The following is a 19,117-nucleotide window of genomic DNA, read 5'->3' as shown; positions in this document are numbered from 1 at the left end:
CCAAAATACTCAACAAGATCCTAGCATATAGGATCCAACAGTACATTGAAAGGATTATTCACCATGACCAAGTGGGATTTATTTCTGGGATGCAAGGGTGGTTCAACATTCATGAATCAATCAATGTGATAGAGCATATTAACAAAAGAAAATACATGAAACATATGATCCTCTGAGAAATGCAGAGAAAGCATTTGACAAAGTACAGCATCCATTCCTGATTAAAACTTTTCAGAGTATAGGGATAGAGGGAACAGTCCTCAATATCATAAGATCATCCATGAAAAGCCCACAGTGAATATCATTATCAATGGGGAAAAGCTGAGAGTTTTCCCTTAAGGTCAGGAACATGACAGTGATGCCCACTCTCACCACTGTTGTTCAGTATAGTGCTAGAAGTACTAGCCTCAGCAATCAGACAACAAAAAGAAATAAGGCATCCAAATAGGCAAAGAAGAAGTCAGACTCTCTCTCCTTGCAGACAACATGATATTTTATGTGGAAAACCTCAAAGACTCCACCCACCAAGTTACTAGAACTCATACAGCAATTCAGCAATATGGCAGGATACAAAATCAGTGCACAGAAATCAGTTCCTTTTATATACACTAACAATGTAACTGTCAAAAGAGAAATTAAGGAATCAGTTCCACTCACAATAGCAACAAAACCCACAAGATACCTAGGAATAAACCTAACCAAAGAGGTAAAGAATCTATACCTTAGAAACTACAGAACACTTATGAAAGAAATTGAGGAGGACACAAAAAGATGGGAAAACATTCCATGCTCATGGACTGGAAGAGTAAACATTGTTAAAATGTCCATCCTGCCAGGGGACAATTTATACTTTCAAGCCATCCCTATTAAAATACTATTGGCATTTTTTAAAGAGCTGGAACAAACAGTCCTAAAATTGGTATGGAACCAGAAAACACCCTGAATCTCCACAGGAATAATGAAAAAAAAAAAAAAAAAAGTAAATACCAAAGTTGGGGGCGTCATGTTGCCTGACTTCATTATTACAAAGTTGTGATCACCAAGACAGCATGGTATTGGCACAAAAACAGACATATAGACCAGTGGAACAGAATAAGACTCCAGAAATCGACCCTCAGCTGTATGATCAACTACTCTTTAACAAATCAGGAAAATGTCCAATGGAAAAAAGACAATCTCTTCAATAAGTGGTGCTGGGAAAATTGGACAGCTACATATAGAAGAAGGAAACTGGACCATTCCCTTACACCATACACAAAGATAAACTCAAAATGGATGAAAGATCTCAATGTGAGACAGGAATCCATCAAAATCCTAGAGGAGAACATAGGCAGTAACCTCTTTGACATTGGCCACAATAACTTTTTTCAAGACATGTCTCCAAAGGCAAGGGAAACAAAAGCAAAAATGAACTTTTGGGACTTCATCAAGATAAAGAGCTTCTGCAGAGCAAAGGAAACAGTCAACAAAACTAAGAGCAAAGGAAACAGTCAACAAAACTAAGAGGCAACCCGTGGAACGGGAGAAGATATTTGCAAATGACATTACAGTTGGAGGGCTGATTTCCAAGATGAAGAACTTCTGAAGCTCAACACTCAAAAAACAGATAACCCAGTCAAAAATGGGCAGAAGACATGAACAGACACTCCTCCAGAGATGACATAAAAATGGCTGACAGACATATGAGAAAATGCTCACCATTATTAGCCATTAGGGAAATACAGATCAAAACCACAATGAGCTACCACCTTACACCAGCTAGAATGGCAAAAATTAACAAAACAGGAAACAACAAATGTTGGTGAGGATGTAGAGAAAAAGGAACCCTCCTACACATGTGGGAATGCAATGCAGCCACTCTGGAAAACAGTTTGAAGGTTTCTCAAGATGTTAAAAGTAGAGTTACCCTACGACCCAACAATTGTACTACTAGGTATTTACACCAAAGATATAGATGTAGTGAAAAGAAGGGGCACATGCACCCCAGTATTCATAGCAGCAATGTCCACAATAGCCTTTCAACAGATGAATGGATAAAGAAGATGAAGTACATATATACAATGGAATATTATTCAGCCATCAGAAAGGATTAACATGGATAGAAATGAAGAGGATTATGTGAAATGAAGTAACTCCAGCAGAGAAAGACAATTACCATATGGTTTCACTCATATGCAGAACATAAGCAATAGCACGGAGGACCACAGGGGAAGGGAAGGAAATCTGAAGGGGGAGAAATCAGAGAGAGAGAGAAATGAACCATTAGAGACTGTGGACCTGGGGAAATGATCTGAGGGTCTCAGAATGCAGGGGGAGAGGGGGTAAACAGGGTGATGGGTATTGAGGGCACATGTTGTGATGTGCACTAGGTGTTAATATGTAACTAATGAATCATTGAACACTACATCAAAAACTAATGATGTACTATACAGTGAGTGAACAAAATTGTAAAAAAATCTGTCACACTAAAATAGATTATAATTTTCCTTCATATATGTTCATCATAATATATTTAATCAAAAACATATGTTGGAAATTTAGATTATTTCCAATGTTTTGTTTATATCAATAATATTGTGATGCACATATTCATACATATTTCTTTACATATGTCCTGTTCATTTCTTCAGATTAATTTCCTAGAAATAGAATGTTTAGCTGAATATCTAAAGGTTTTGAATACATATTGTTAGATTTCTCCCTGAAAATTTGCATTTAAAAGTAGGTTTAAGAGTGCCTACTTGTTTGGCGGCATCACAATTCCAGACTTTAAGTCCTGTTACAAAGCTGTAATCATCCAGACAGTATGATTTGGGCATAAAAACAGACACATAGATCCATGGAAAGAATAGAGAACCCAGAAATGGCCCTTCAACTCTATGGTCACCTAATCTTCAACAAAGAAGGAGAGAATGTCTAATGGGAAAACGACAGTCTCTTCAACAAATGGTGTTGGGAAAATTGGACAGTCACATGAAGAAAATGAAACTGGACCATTTCCTTACACCACACATAAGAATAGACTCAAAATAGTTGAAAGACCTCACTGTGAGACAGGAATCCATCAAAATCCTTGAGGAGAACACAGGCAGCAACCTCTTCAACCTCAGCCACAGCAAATTCTTCTAGAAACATCACCAATGGCAAGGGAAGCAACAGCAAAAATGAACTATTGGGACTTCATCAAGATCAAAAGCTTTTGCACAGCAAGGGAAACTGTCAACAAAACCAAAAGACAACCGACAGAATGGGAGAAGATATTTGCAAATGACATATCAGATAAAGGGCTAGTATCCAAAAATCTATAAAGAACTTATTAAACTCAACACCCAAAGAATAAATAACCCAATCAAGAAATGGGCAGAAGACATGAACAGACATCCAAATGGCCAACAGACACATGAAAAAGTGCTCGATATTACTTGCCATTAGGGAACTACAAATCAAAACCACAGTGAGATACCACCTCATACCAGTGAGAATGGCTAAAATTAACAAGTTGGGAAATGACAGATGTTGGTGAGGATGCAGAGAAAGGGGAACCCTTCTACACTGTTGTGGGAATGCAAGCTGCTGCAGCCACTCTGGAAAACAGCATGGAGGTTCCTCAAAAAGTTGAAAACAGAGCTACCCTTTGACAGAGCAATCGCATTACTAGGTATTTACCCTAAAGATACAAATGTAGTGATCCAAAGGGGACACGTGCACCTGAATGTTTATAGCAGCAATGTCCCCAATAGCCAAACTATGGAAAGAAACGAGATGTCCATCAACAGATGAATGGATAAAGAAGAGGTGGTGTGTGTGTGTATACACACACACACACACATATATATATATACACACACATACATACATACACACAATGGAATACTGTGCAGCCATCAAAAGAAATGAAATCCTGCCATTTTCAACGACGTGGATGGAACTAGAGGGTATTATGCCAAGTGAAGTAAGTCAATCAGAGAAAGACAATTATATGATATCTCTGATATGAGGAATTTGAGAGGCAGGGCGGAGGTTCATGGGAGGAAGGGAGGGAAAAAAATGAAACAAGATGGGACCGGGGAGGGAGAAAAACCATAAGAGACTCTTAATCTCAGGAAACAAACTGAGGGTTGCTGGGGGGTGGGAGGATAGGGATAGGGTGGCTGGGTTATGGACATTGGGGAGGGTATGTCCTATGGTGAGTGCTGTGAATTGTGTTAAGACTGATGATTCACAGACCTGTACCCCTGAAGCACATAATACATTATATGTTAATTAAAAAAAAAAAAAGGAGTGGCAAGATGGGGAAAAAAAAGAGTGCCTACTTGTTCTCATCTTTGCCAACATTGAACATTAACTTCTTTATAATTTGTCTTAATGTAATAGGAATAAAAATGGGGGTGGCCTTTTTGCGGCGGGAGAGAAGTAGTCCATTCTGTTTTTCAGTTTATCCATTAACTTTAAAGAGCAGCTAAAAATAGTCACTAACCTCCTTGCCTTGTACATTGGTCTGCTTGGACTGCTCTGACAAAATACCACAGACTATATGGCTTAAACAAGAGAAATTTATCTTCTCATAGTTCTAGAGGCTGGAGAATCCAAGATGAAAGTTCTGACCAGTTCAGTTTCTAGGGAGGGCTCCCTTCCTGGCTTGTAGACCTTGCTTTCTTACTATGTTCTCACATGGCCTTTCCTCAGGGCCTGTATGCTTGCAGGGAGAGAGCTCACTAATGTCTCCTCTCATAAAAATATTAATCCTGTAGGATTAGGGCCCCACCCTCATAACCTCATTTAACCTTAATTATTCCTTAGAAGCCTTTTTTCCAAGTATAGCCACACTGGGGATTTCCACTTGAACATATAAATTAGGGGAGGTGGACACAAACATTCATATCATAATGCCAAACATTCAGTCCATATGCCTTGTCAAGTAGAACACAAGTTCTTTTTGTTGTTATTGTTGTAACTGTGGAAGGGAAGAAGTGGGTTTTTTGTTTTGTTTTGTTTTTTATTTATTTTTTTAACTTTGTAGCCATTTTTTTTTAAGGTGGGCCTGAGTTTCTGTATGTTAAATGTACTTTTCCTTATTGCTTGTTTTTTATCCTTCTTCCCCAAATCCTTATCCCAATCATTTTCTCCCCTCTCCTTAATAAATTATTTTATTCTGTTGTTATTTAGACTGTGTCTTATGGCCAGGAAGTCAACAAGGAATTCTGAGGTTCTGGCAGAAATTTAGAAATTGAATTATAAATGCCTATTCAGTACTATACCAATATTCCAAATAATCTCATTTCCGCATCAGCACTTAAAAAAATATATCGGAAGAGTCAACGGGGCTGCATCTACAGTGTTTCTAAGCCTTGCTTTATATCTGGGAGATATTGAAGGAAGTAAGATCGTGCAGAATTAGGCCAGCTCTTTCACTGTCGCCTTTCAAAATGTCCAGGAACAGTTTGCCTGTTGCTTTTCCAAACATAAACACAGACACAGGCCAGTGAACTAATAATATTAATTGATGCTATGCTAACAAATAGGTCAAATAGAACAAAAACACAACTTTTCCTGCGCTGTAACCTCTTGGTACATGACGTCAAAAGCAGATGCTGTTCTGGTGTCCTAGTGTGTCGGAGATGAAAAAGACAAGGAAAGCTGACTGTTTGAAAGATCTGCTCATCGGAAAGGAGGCCTCCTTGCTAGAGCCTCAGGAAGGTAGTCAGTATGCAGTGTAGTTATCTTGAGAAGGAAGGACACTATAACATCCCTCTCCATACCTTGCCAAAATCAGCTCTGAGTCCCTTCAAACGAAGTACTGTAATTTATCACTCACTGAGAGCAGACAGAGCAAATGAAAGAAATGATTAATGTTGTGTTTTGGGTTTTTTTGTTTTGTTTTTGTTTATTTTTTTTTATTATTTTTTTTTTTTTTGGGTGGGGAGAGGGAGTAATAAACTGCCTGTTCTGTCTTGTGGGTAGAAGTATTTGTTGTTTTGGAAAGGATAATGGATGTGCGCCATTTTCTCTGTCTATGGATACAGTCAAGATTTTAACTTTGGGGAAACGAAGGCAGAGTGTTTGATTTATTCTTTTTTTCTAGACTAGGGACTGTAAATTAAAGTTATAATTAAATCTCCCAGTAAGGAGAGGTCCATGTCACTCCTGTTGTGGCTAAACAGTTCAGGCATTGTTTCCCTGCTCAGCCAGAATGGGGGTGGATAGTCACATTTTTTTTAATAGCACCAATGGCTTTTCTACTACTAAATAAGTAACAGCCTTCGTCTCTTTTAATCCAAACGTTTTAGGACTCACTACCTTTATATATACAACATATAACTCAGATTCTTTCCTCTTTTTTCCCCCCAGATTTAAATTCTTACCCAGATCTATCCTCGTGACTTTGGACTCTTTTAAAGAATTTCTCATCAGTCTATTTAACTGCTTAGTCCTCTTGAAGAATGGATGCATACTTTCATACATAGTTCACACCTAGAGAATACTTTTTCTAATACTTTCCCAACCTTTAACATAGTAATATAAGAATCAGTTGCTCAGCAGCCTAGTCTTCAATATAAACAAAAGTAAGAACTTTAGAGAAAAGCAAGTATAATAGTTCTCTTTAAAAAATTAACTTAAAAAAGATTTACGTGTAACATGCATCCAGACATTGGCATTTCTTTCTGAAGACTGACATAAACTTCTCCAAAAATTGATAATAATTATATAGGCCAACAAACGCTTAATTAAAAATCTGTCTTTTTGTTTTCATAGTCCTTGCAATCCTCACATTTTTAAAAAAAATATTTTATTTATTTATTTGACAGACAGAGAGATCACAAGTAGGCAGAGAGAGAGGGGAGGGGAAGCAGGCTCCCTGCTGAGCAGAGAGCCCGATGTGGGACTCGATCCCAGGACTCTGGGATCATGACCTGAGCTGAAGGCAGAGGCTCAACCGGCTGAGCCACCCAGGCACCCGCAATCCTCACATTTTTAAATATTCCTCCTCAATTAGAAGTCTTCTGTGGTAGAAATCTTTATGAATAAAATGAAAGATTTTACGTTTGATTACTATGTGATTATTTTAAATATAGTTGGTAATTTCTGGACATATATTTTCCCATCATTACTAGTTAATGGTGTTTCTGTATTACATGCAGTTCTATTTTTCTTCAGACTTGAACTGAAGGAAACATTCCAGTTCAACAGTTGACACACGTGAAGCACAATTACATCTCAAACTATTATCTAGTTCTATTTGTACATTGAAAACAATTCCCCCTGCTTTGTCCCACACTGAAGCAGAAACGAAAGATTCAAACACCCTGCCAACCCAAATGCTAGTGGGAGATTTTCTTCTCAGACACATTTTTTTAGGAGTCGTTTTTCATTCTTGGGATGCCAGACAAGTAGGGCCTGGGAAAAAGACAGAAGGCAAACTATAAAAGAGAAGAGCTTTGGAAGGAGGAATGTAAGAACCATTTTGGCAAAGGACAAAAGAGCAGAATGGCAAAGATTCAGAGGATGGACTATCCCAAAGCTTAGATCTCCTTCGTTGGCAACCTCATTCTCCTCTAATCAGTAATGGGCAAACTGCAGATCCTTGGTCCTAACCACCGCCCTGGACAGAGTAGCAAGTTTTAACACTTCAGTGGGAGAAGAGGGTCTTGGGAAAGGACCAGATGGAACTGAATTGAACACACTGGGAAATTTTCCTCTGACCAGAGACAGTGTTAACCCCACTATCTTTATTATGTCTGCTTTTATGAAGTACCAGTGACAATAAGTGACTTTTTTGAAGATAAGACAAATCTTATGCTCAAAAAACCAAAGATTTGTCCCCACAGAAAATATTGAAGGGAACGTATGAAAGCTGTTAAGACAACTTCAAAAAGGAGTTTTAGTTCGTGTTTCAACAGTGGTTATGTTACTGACATAATTGTTCAACCTGCTATGGTCACTATTTTGAAGAGGGAGAACTTAGATAAGTTAACAGTGTAAATAGTTAAGTAATTCTTCTAACTTGAAAAACTCATAACTAAACGTTATACCTAAACTATGAACCTGAAGGTAACACTTTTCAAGCAACATACTCGGGCTTTAACAAACTTTCTTGAAAAACCTCTTAATCCAAAGAAGTAAAACAAGTGATTAGAGACAGTGTAGGAAAGAAGTGACAGTGTAGTAAAAGGAAAATGGGTTTTGGAGGCAGGCTTCTGTTCCCAACTGTGTGAACTTGGTAAGGTTGACTCAACCTCCTGGAGTTGTCATTTGTTCATGCATAACATGGTAAAATTACTGTCTACTTAGAACATTTGTGATTAGTATTAATGGAGATAATGTAAAAAGGACATTACTTGCTTATATACCATGACTCTTACGATAAATAATGGAACTTTGGGGACATTCCTGCAGTGCAGCAGGGTGGATGCTTTTGGGTAGATAGACTGAGGCAGCCGGTAAAAGCACTTCTAACCCACATAGTTTTGTCATTCTACAGTTCTGTAATTCTTAATTTGGATCTGTTATGTCATATTTGTATTTTTTTTTGACAAGGAATAGTAGATTCCTTTGAAAGCACACTTATTAAATGGGTGGGTTTATTTCCTATAGGACGGTAAATGTCTTAGTTAAGATATCAAACTTGTCCATGCCACAACCACATAGCTTTTTTTTTTTTTTTTTTAATCAAATACATTGTTGGCATTTGAGTGGCAGGTATAGAGAAGAAAGAACACTGGATTAGGAGGATGGGTATATTTAAATTCTTGTCCATTAGCAGCACATCCTAGCTCTATGGGCTTGGGCCAAATCATATAAGCTCTTTCAGCTTCATTTTCTTCAAGTAACTCAAGGAAAGTGGGGATGATAAATCTGTCCTCTGACTTATGGCATTATTTATGTGATGATCAAATGAAATAATATACACATTGAAAATTATTAAGTACCTTGCCAATCTAAAACATTATTGGCTTGAACCTAGATGAAATAAAACATAAGCATTCAAATTTAGACAAAGTTAGGTTTTTATTGTTAACTTCGTTATCTTTTAGGGTAGAGGTGTAAGAGTTTTCCTTTTTAAGATTCCTCTAATCAGTGGAGAAAATGAAGCCTGTTTTTTGAGAAACAGCAAATAGTAATCTGTACCTTGGGATCTGTACATTGGGATCTAAGTCCTAATTTTGCTATTCTTCATAATTCAGGGCAACTATCCTGCAGGCTCTTTATGTGCATTTCATCTTTTATAAAATGATGGCAGCCATTTTGTTTTCTTCTCCTATGAATTTATGTGAGCCTTCCTCTAAATGTTTGCCTTAGTTCTCTCTGGATACTTGAGAACTTCCTCTTGCAGTGTGAATATTGTTCGTGTTATCAAACATGGTCTGTGTCCTGCAGTGGTCACTTGTAGGGGAAGAGATATACTTAAATGTCAATATTAATATCTAAATTCCAAAACTTAATATTCCATAAGAAAGAAATGCAAAAGAGTGATGTTAATGGTTAGTTTTCTAAGTGCATTTGACATTGATTTTTTTTTGTTATTGCATCACTGTATTTATCTTTCAGAGAAAGATGTTATTGTTTTCCCCAGAAAGATACATATTTGCTTTGAGCTTCAGAAGGGTTCAATTTTTGCTATATTTATTATAAAGTAGCATCCTTAAAACTACTTCAGATAAATGAGATAACTGACCGTGTCAGATTCTTCCACTGTGGATAGGGCTACCATTTATCAGTCAATAATACGTCTGGCAGGTAATGTGCTCACAGAACAACATCTGTTGGACACACACAGCCTTGATTTAATCTTGATCTTAGTAATGAACAGAGATAAAGATGGTAAGACATAGGGTTAAAAATATAACCCGAACACTATTTATTTAGTTAGTCATCACATTTAAACTTCTGTTTTGGCAAGTAGGAGAAATAAAGTAACTTTACTTACTACACTCTTGAAAGATGTTCAGTTACTCAGCTAATAATTATGGTGACTTGATTAATTAGTCCTTTTGCTTTTCTTTTTCTTCCTTCTATTGTCATCTTTTTTCCAGGTAATAAGATAAAAAAGAGAAAAACAGATTTATCTGTTTATATTACTTGATTATCTTAGTGAAAGCACTATTGTGGTTTAAATCAGGATTTAAAAATTTTTTTAGGTTTTTTTTTTTAAAGATTTTATTTATTTATTTGATAGAGATCACAAGTAGGCAGAGAGGCAGGCAGAGAGAAAGGAGGAAGCAGACTCCCTGCTGAGCAGAGAGCCCGATGCGGAGCTCGATCCCAGGACCCTGGGATCATGACCTGACCCAAAGGCAGAGGCTTAACCCACTGAGCCACCCAGGCGCCCCTAGGTTTTATTTTTGCTTTTAAAAAGTTTCATTAAAAATTATGTTGTTAAAAGAAATAATGTTGTTTATATGCTAAAACAATAAAGCCAAAGCTTCATACTGTCCATTCTTTTCTTCAAACATAATTGCAATCAGTAGTTTGAGTGTCTTTCCAAACTATTTTCTGTGTATCTGTCCACATGATATATACATATCTACAAGTATGCCTGATATACATAGGGTTATGTGATAGTATGACATTCTACAATTTTCATTTTTAATTTAATAATATATTTTGAAGATCTTCGATAGAGAAATATGTTCCTTTTCTTTGATAGGTGCATATAATCCCACAGCACAGATGTACTATAGTTTATTTTTCCATTACCTTTTTGAGAGTTATTTAGATTGTTTTTAATTTTTTGATATTGCAGTTTTTCAACAAACATTCTATATACACCTTTTCCAGCATAGGTACATATCTGCACGACATCCTCAGAAGCAGAATTGTTGAATTGAAGAGTACGTGTGCCTTAAATTTTCAGCTACTACCAGATGACCTTAAAATAATGCTTAGCAGGGGCACCTGGGAGGCTCAGCGGGTTAAGCCGCTGCCTTCGGCTCAGGTCATGATCTCAGGGTCCTGGGATCGAGCCCCGCATTGGGCTCTCTGCTCAGAAGCCTGCTTCTTCCTCTCTCTCTGCCTGCCTCTCTGCCTACTTGTGATCTCTCTCTGTCAAATGAATAAATAAAATCTTTTAAAAAAAAAATAATGCTTAGCAGAATATATTCCCACCACTGATATACAAGAATACTTGTTTCCCCTTACTCTCGCCATTACTTGATGTTATCAGTCCTTTAAGTTTGTGCACTTTTAATGGGCCAAAATCTAGTTAAAAAATTTGTAGTGAACGTCTTTTCACATGTTTATTGGTCATTTTTATTTTCGTCTTCAGTGATGTTTGTATGATTTTGATTATAGTGTTTTCTTTATATTTTCTTTATATTATTTTGTATTTAATCTTGCACACATTATTATTATTCATTGGTTTATTATTATTATTATTTTAATTTGCAAAAGTTGTTTATACATTTTTTAAAGATTTTATTTATTTATTTGACAGAATGAGATCAGAAGTAGGCAGAGAGGCAGAGAGAGAGAGAGGAGGAAGCAGGCTGCCCACCAAGCAGAGAGCCCGATGTGGGACTCGATTCCAGGACCCTGAGATCATGACTTGAGCCGAAGGCAGAGGCTTAACCCACTGAGCCACCCAGGCGCCCTGTTTATACATTTTTTTTTAAAGATTTTATTTGTTTGACAGAGAGAGAGAGATCACAAGTAGGCAGAGAGGCAGGCAGAGAGAGAGAGAGAGGGAAGCAGGCTCCCCGCTGAGCAGAGAGCCCAATGCGGGGCTCAATCCCAGGACCCTGAGATCATGACCTGAGCCAAAGGCAGAGGCTTTAACCCACTGAGCCACCCGGGCGCCCCTGTTTATACATTTTGAATGTAATCTTTTTCCAGTCTGTATCATGAAATGTTTTCTTCCAGCCTATCACTTGATGTTGAACTTTGTAATTTTTATTGTTGCTACTTAGCTGTTTGAAATTTGTTATGCAGTTGATATTACCAAGTTTTTTCTCTTTGCCTTCTGTATTTTGTGCTTTGCACATGATCTTCCTTTTCCCAAAGATCTTTATTTTCCCTTTTGTGAATAAATCAAATGTTTTAGGTCATCAAGTATCTTTTAAATAGCTGATTAGGCTGTACTCCCACATTGCTCTATCTTTACAGAGGTCATGTGGTTTTCCAGTAAAATTAAGAAAGCTTATTACTCTAACTTTAAAGATGTGTGGCTATAACTTTTGATACAGTTGTTTCAGCATGCTGCTTTTTCCCAGTGTAGTCATAATAAGGTAAACATTAAATATTGTCTGGTTTGTTTGGCCTCATGCGTGAACTTGTATGATTTGTGAAGATCATTATACAAGTGCTATAACTTGCTCACCAAACCTGCTCTTTGAGTTAATCAAAGTGCTTATGTATCTGCATATTTCTCTTCTCAATTTTCCTATACTAATTCTAAATGTTATGCAGTTCACAATTAGACAATGATTTTAATTCTCACTTATTTAATAAAATACCATATTATAGATGGAGAAATGAAAAGCTTACTTATAAAAACATTTTTTTCCTTCAGTTTTGTCAAAGCAGGACGCTTCACAAGTTCTGGTTAGGAAACGCCGTGCAAATTCTATGTTTGAAGAAACCAAAAAGGGTAATCTTGAAAGAGAATGCATTGAAGAATTATGCAATAAGGAAGAAGCCAGGGAGATCTTTGAAAATGACCCTGAAACGGTAAGAATGAATGAAATCTAGTAAGTTAGCATACCTAGACATACAATGAAAGACTGAACATTTCCAGCTTGAGTCTGTGTTCCCTTGTGTTCCTTTTTAAAATTAATGATTGTGTATATTGCCTTCTACATGTAACCACTGAAGCATTTCAGAAGAAAGTAACTTCAGAGAAAAGTGGGCTTGTTAGGAAGATACTACTGCCAAAGCATTATGCACTAGCCGAACTATAATTTGGGTATACTTCATTATCAGCAAGTTGTCTTGATCTCATGGTTTGCAAGTAATTTTTTTTCCCAATTGGAATTTGGTAGTATTAGGTATATGGAGAAGAAGGTATCTCAAGTATAAGGTGTGTGTGTGTGTGACTGTATTATCACTATACCTCATTAGATCTCTCTGTTGGCATTTTTAACCAGGCTTTAGAAGACAATGCTACCTAATCCAGAGCTTGGTATATCATAGGTACTCAGTGATTGCTTATGAAAGAATTCATTATAGTACCATATTCTTGAAGTAGATTTTTTTCCCATAAAGCCTTGGGAAGTTTCCTGAACCCACTTAATATGATCACTAATTCCTGGGGTTAGAATTTATAAATTTAATGTATAAATTTTTCCAAGTTAGTCTAGAAGAATTTAATCATAAAGACCACTAAATATCATACAGAAACATGGGACCCCAGACCTTGTCTTTAGTCTCCTAATTTTCCTAGGGAAGGATGTTTTCTAATATGCCCTGTGGAAAACAGGATTATAAATAGTGCCTCTAAAAATTAGGATAAAGTTGACCTTGAGAATTCAAATCTGATAACCTTCAGCGTTACCTCAGATATTTTTTCCTGATATGAACTATGTAACCCAAAGGAAATGAGGAAGAAAGCAAATACAAAGTAGCTCCTTTAGCTCAGCCATGGCTTCTGGGACCATGAGACTAGATGAAAGATAATGAGCAGGAACATTTGTCTATAGTTAGAGAACTTGCTCAAGACAGTAACAACTTGTGTTTTCCAGAGATCCTCTTTAATCCTTTTCACTCTACTTAGGTTCAAAGAATATTTTTTCCAAGGTACCAAAGAATTGATACTCTGCAGGATTGAGCGAGTTTTGTGGCTTTTTGTGGATAAGCAATTGACAAGACAAAATATTTTATTATTTCACAATATATAGCAGATTAGTACTCTTATTGTGTAGGATACATATATATGTTATATGTATATAATATATATATACACATTTATTTATTTATTTATTTATTTAAAAGATTTTTATTTATTTATTTGACAGAGAGAGATCACAAGCAGGCAGAGAGGCAGGCAGAGAGAGAGGAGGAAGCAGGCTCCCTGCTGAGCAGAGAGCCCGATGCGGGGCTCGATCCCAGGACCCTGAGATCATGACCTGAGCCGAAGGCAGCGGCTTAACCCACTGAGCCACCCAGGCGCCCCTATATACACATTTATAATACAGTATAATATAATATTATTTATTATAGAAATTTAAATATATACCACAGTAGTCAGAACAGTATGATAAACCCCCATATACCTCCCCAGACTTAAGCAGTTATCAGCAATCACCATTCTTGTTTTGCCTATTCTCAACTCCACCCAGTCTAATTTTAGTTTTGTTTCGCTGGATCATTTAAGGCAAGCCTACATCCCTAAGATATCATATTCTTACATGGCCCATAAATACCTGAGTATATATTTCTAACATTGTAGGTATGTTCTGGTAGCTTAGTCACTGAATGGCAAATGAAGAGTGAGGTAGAAGACCATAGTGGAGAGGCAGGGAAGTAGTGGAGAAGGGAAACTCATTTATTTGCTTCCTTCCCTTCACTTTTTGACATTGATCTCATATAAAAAGAGAAAGATGACAGAGGGAGTAAAGAAAAAATGGGAGAAATGAAAGGCAAGGGAAAAAGAAACATTTGTGACTGCTTCTCATTTTTTTTTTAAAGATTTTATGTATTTATTTGAGAGAGAGTGAGAGAGAGCATGAACGGAGGAGGGGGTCTGAGGGAGAGGTAGATGGAGAGGGAGAAGCAGACTCCCTGCTGAGTGGGTGCCTGACATGGGACTCGATCCCAGGACCCAGAGACCATGACCCAAGCTGAAGGCAGACGCCCAACCAACTGAGCCACCCAGGTGCCCCTGCTTCTCATTTTCTATCCTGCCCCATTCTCTCCCTGTCCACATCCCTAATATCCTAGTCCACACTCCCTGCTGTACCTAATATCTTCCTTTCACATTCATATCGTCTCCTTTTGAACCCATTCATTGTTGCTTGTCTTCCTGGCTTTTGTTCTGTAGAAGAAAACACCAGTGTTCGAATTACTTGGTGGGAGATCCCACCCTTATAAATGAGTGGACAGCTGTTGTTTAGGTTTATATGCGAGAGAAGGCAAGAGTGACTTTGGCTCTGTACTGGATGAAGTATATTCCTTACTTGAGTATGTTTTTATTTAGAAACACTGGTTTCTTGTGAGGTATTCTTGTGCTATTAATGTTACACATTAGATATATTATGGCCTAAGAAGGCTTTGGGGAACCAGCCTAAGAACCTTACCTTCAGAAATCATTTTTAACATTTTTCTCCCTTTGGAAAAGTACATTCCTTAGTCAAAATTACCGATTTACAGGCAAACTTTTGGTACATAACCAATTTATAATAAGGTATTACATGTAAGTAAAATGCTAAAAGATGAATGTTCAGTTTAATTCACTTCAAATTATGTCACGTCTATTCAACATTAAATGTGGCATGTGTAATCAGCATGACATGAAATGTGTCAAATGGGTATCTGATTTTTTTTTCCATTTTATTTTATTTTATTTCTTTTCAGTGTTCCAAAATTCATTGTTTATGCACCACACCCAGTGCTCCATGCAGTATGTGCCCTCCATAATACCCATCATCAGGCTCACCCATCCCCCCACCCCCTCTCCCCTCCAAAACCCTCAGGTATCTGATCATTATGGAAAAATTAAAGAATTTACAAATAGCATATATTGCATGTAACATCTTTAGTAGAACCTGTTTTCAGATTGGAAGCTTTTGTGACATGATTTTATTGCTCAATATTGATTTAAGCTAAGTGTCATGTTGGCTTAGTTATTAGTTATCTACTCCTGGCATATTTTAGTATAGCAAGAATATTGTAATGTGGAAATGATAATTATATGTAATATATTGGCATATTTAATATAAAACACATTATAAAATTAAGTTTTAACTATTTAGTGAAATTTAGGCTTGCTAAAATACATTTTGTTTTTTCTTTCTTTCTAGGATTATTTTTATCCAAAATATTTAGGTAAGTTCAAAGAATCTCAATCATATAATCATAGAAATAGAAGGGAATTTAGATTTGATCAAGTCCAATCTTTCACTCATCTATTCCATCCAATATAATTTAATTAGCCTTGGGCATAAGAGTTCATTTTATAAGCAGTCTTGCTGTCCTTTTATTTAAGGACATGTAAGCAAATTTGAAATCGTTCTTTAATTACTGTCTGGCATTTTGACTTTTAGTCTTTTTCATTCTCTTGACTTTGTCATAAACGTCCATGGGCTGATGATAAATTATATTTAGGTATCAGGACATTCTTTAGAAGCATATGGTTGTCATGGGTTATCTTCTTAATATTGGTATATAATTAACATATAACATTGTATTAGTTTCATGTATACAACATAATATTTAATATATGTATATGTTGCAAAATGACCATCCAGTAAGTCCAGTTAACATCTGTCACCACAACATAGTTATAATTTCTTTTTCCTGTGATGAAAACTTGTAAGATCTACTTTCTTAGCAACTTTCAAATATACAATACAGTATTATTAACTATAGTCACCATCCTATACATTATACCCCACGACTTGTTTACTTTATAACTGGCACTTATGGATTATCTTTTAATGAAAGAAAAAAAATCTCTACACTCTTCAGAGCTTATGACATAAATCATCATAATTAAAGTGGAGAAAAGATAATATGTCAAGACTGTTTTAGCTTCTCAATTTTAAGTAGGGATTTAAATATTTTATAGAAAAGATATTTGGCTATTAAAAATTAAAAGCTTGCATTAAAAAATACAGTATTAATCCTTGTTTCTTAGGTCCATGTAATGAAGCTGTGTTTTTGTGGACATCAGCACTCAAGATATATATACCTTTGATCACATAGTACATTTGGATAAAGATAAATAGTTTTTTAATACAACATTATGTATTTTGGGAAAGTTCCTTAGATAAAATACTTTCCTTTTTTCTTCTTTTCTCCTTCTTAATTTCCTCTTTTCTGGCTCTACTCAACTTTCTTTTCTTTTTGTTTGTCTTCTTTGGCAGCATGGTAGAATAACCAAATACAAAAAAACAAAAAAAGAAAACCAAAAGCCAAAAACCAAAAACAAAACCTGTAAGATGTGGGCTCTACTCCCAGATCTAAAAATTTCTACTGTGTCAGGTTAAACAAGTTATTTTGCTTTCCAGGTTCTTATTTAAATGTGCGCTATAATTATATTTTCTAACTTCGGACCTGTTGGTAACACCAGATAAGTATATTTATGTAGATAGTTTTTTTTTTTTCCACTTTACATTTCTCTTCAAATGTAAAGTATTATTATTTTACCAACCCTTAATTTAAAACAAAACTTTACTTTATATCATTTTTACTTTTTGACTCACAATTTATATTTTGGTCTTTACTTACGTATAGGCATATGCAATGAATTCCACTGTTGAAAACAAAAAACCAAAAACTCTACCTAACTTAAACTTTTATGTCGTTTGATGTGTATATTCTATAGGCCAATGGCCCTAATTGGGGGGAAAAAACTTTATGATCCTGTCCTTGGCAAACCTAACATAATTTTACTAGTTACCATAACTTATTCAGGAATCTCCTTACAGTGAGATAAGACCACCCAAGAACTTAGATCACTAATACTCACATAGTGGGCAGTATTAGATTTGGAGTTTCAGGGGTTAGAAAGTGCTTCAGTTTATCCATACACTGTATGTACTGCATTGGAAACATGGAATTTGGTAAAAAAAAATACTGTCAATTTCATCACACAAATGTTGTTTTTAAGTTCTGTTCTTTCCTTAGAAAATAGAATGAATAACCCTACCATTTATGAAAACCTTTTAAATATCACCTGATAGAGTGGATTTTTATATTAATGGAAGAGAAACTTCTTTGGAAAATGTTCAGTTCTGAGCCTAAATATAAACATTAGAAATAACTTTTAGTTTCTGGTTCTTGCCAAGTCAATTCATTATTCCAGACTGCTGACTCTTTCCTTCTCTTAAAATCATCTCAAGAGAAACATTGGCATTCTAGGCACTAATGATAACAAAATAAAATAAAAAACCGCAAGAAATGTGAAAAATCCATGAATAAACTGAAGGCTGGCTTGACCTAATATGTGTGTGTGGGAAGTTGGGTGCTGACTGCTGAGGTAGCAGTAAGAGGACCATTTGGAGTATTTAAGAAATTACCTAATCATACAAATCAAGAAAAGGTTTTAAAAAGTACAATATTGCAAACTCTTAGCAGCAAAAAATAAGGAAATAACAAAAATAGGGATAGAAATAAGTTAAAAGGAAAACAAAATGTTCACAAAAGCAAAATGTCATTCTTTGAAAAGGTTAGTAAGTTAGACTGACCTCTAGTAAGAATAATTAAGAAAAAAGAAAAAGAGAAAAATAAATTGCCAAAACACAAAGTGTAGGATAAAAAAAAGAAATACCATAAGCCCAACATAGATTGAATTTATAATGGTAAAATAAAGATAATCATAAAATAAAGTATAATCACAAAATAATAAAAATAGCTGTACCAAAATATATTTGGAAACTTGATAAAAGGGATACATTCCCAGAAAAATATATAACACTATAATTTTATAGGAAGAAGTTGATAACTTGGTTACAAGTAATTACTAAATCAGCAAAATCTCAATCAAAGCCCTCTTCCATGGTGCCCCTCAAATTCAAACCCAGATGTTATACAAATGACTTCTTCTAAATTAAGAATAAAATGTTATTTTCTCTTATAAAATTGTCCAAGAAGAGAGAATAAGGTTCTATGCTGTGAGCTTATTCAGAAAGTTTGAAGTAATCTTGATTCCAAAATCAGGTAAGAACGATACAAGAAAATAAAAATAAAATTCCTTTTCAATTATAAATTAATTCTAAATAAAATTATATCCAATCTAATCTAAAGTATATTAAAATAATATATCATAAAGAAGTAGGGTTTATTACAGAAATACAGGAATGGTTTAACATCAGAAAATCTATCAATTTAATTATCCACATAAAGAGTATATTATTATCTCAGTTCATACAGAAAAAGCAGTTGATAAAATTCAGCATTTAATTATAAAACCTTTTTGCAAACTATGATTATAGAAGAATTCTCCGAGCTTGATAAAAGTTATACA

At 35.6% G+C, this 19,117-nt stretch overlaps 1 protein-coding gene across 1 annotated transcript in view; it reads left to right on the top strand.

The window, feature by feature from the left end:
- The window catches only part of PROS1 (protein S), a 66,582-nt gene that overhangs the window by 13,155 nt on the left and 34,310 nt on the right, over positions 1-19,117 (top strand). Inside the window, exons 2-3 of the mRNA XM_047722455.1 lie at positions 12,506-12,663; positions 15,951-15,975. Coding sequence (XP_047578411.1) covers positions 12,506-12,663; positions 15,951-15,975 — 183 coding nt within the window. The remainder of the gene's footprint in view (positions 1-12,505; positions 12,664-15,950; positions 15,976-19,117) is intronic.

This window comes from Lutra lutra, chromosome 1 (assembly GCF_902655055.1).
Source record: "Lutra lutra chromosome 1, mLutLut1.2, whole genome shotgun sequence".
Taxonomy (NCBI): Eukaryota; Metazoa; Chordata; class Mammalia; order Carnivora; family Mustelidae; genus Lutra; species Lutra lutra.
Note: the sequence above shows the minus strand (reverse complement) of the source record. Positions and strands in the feature narration are given on the sequence as shown.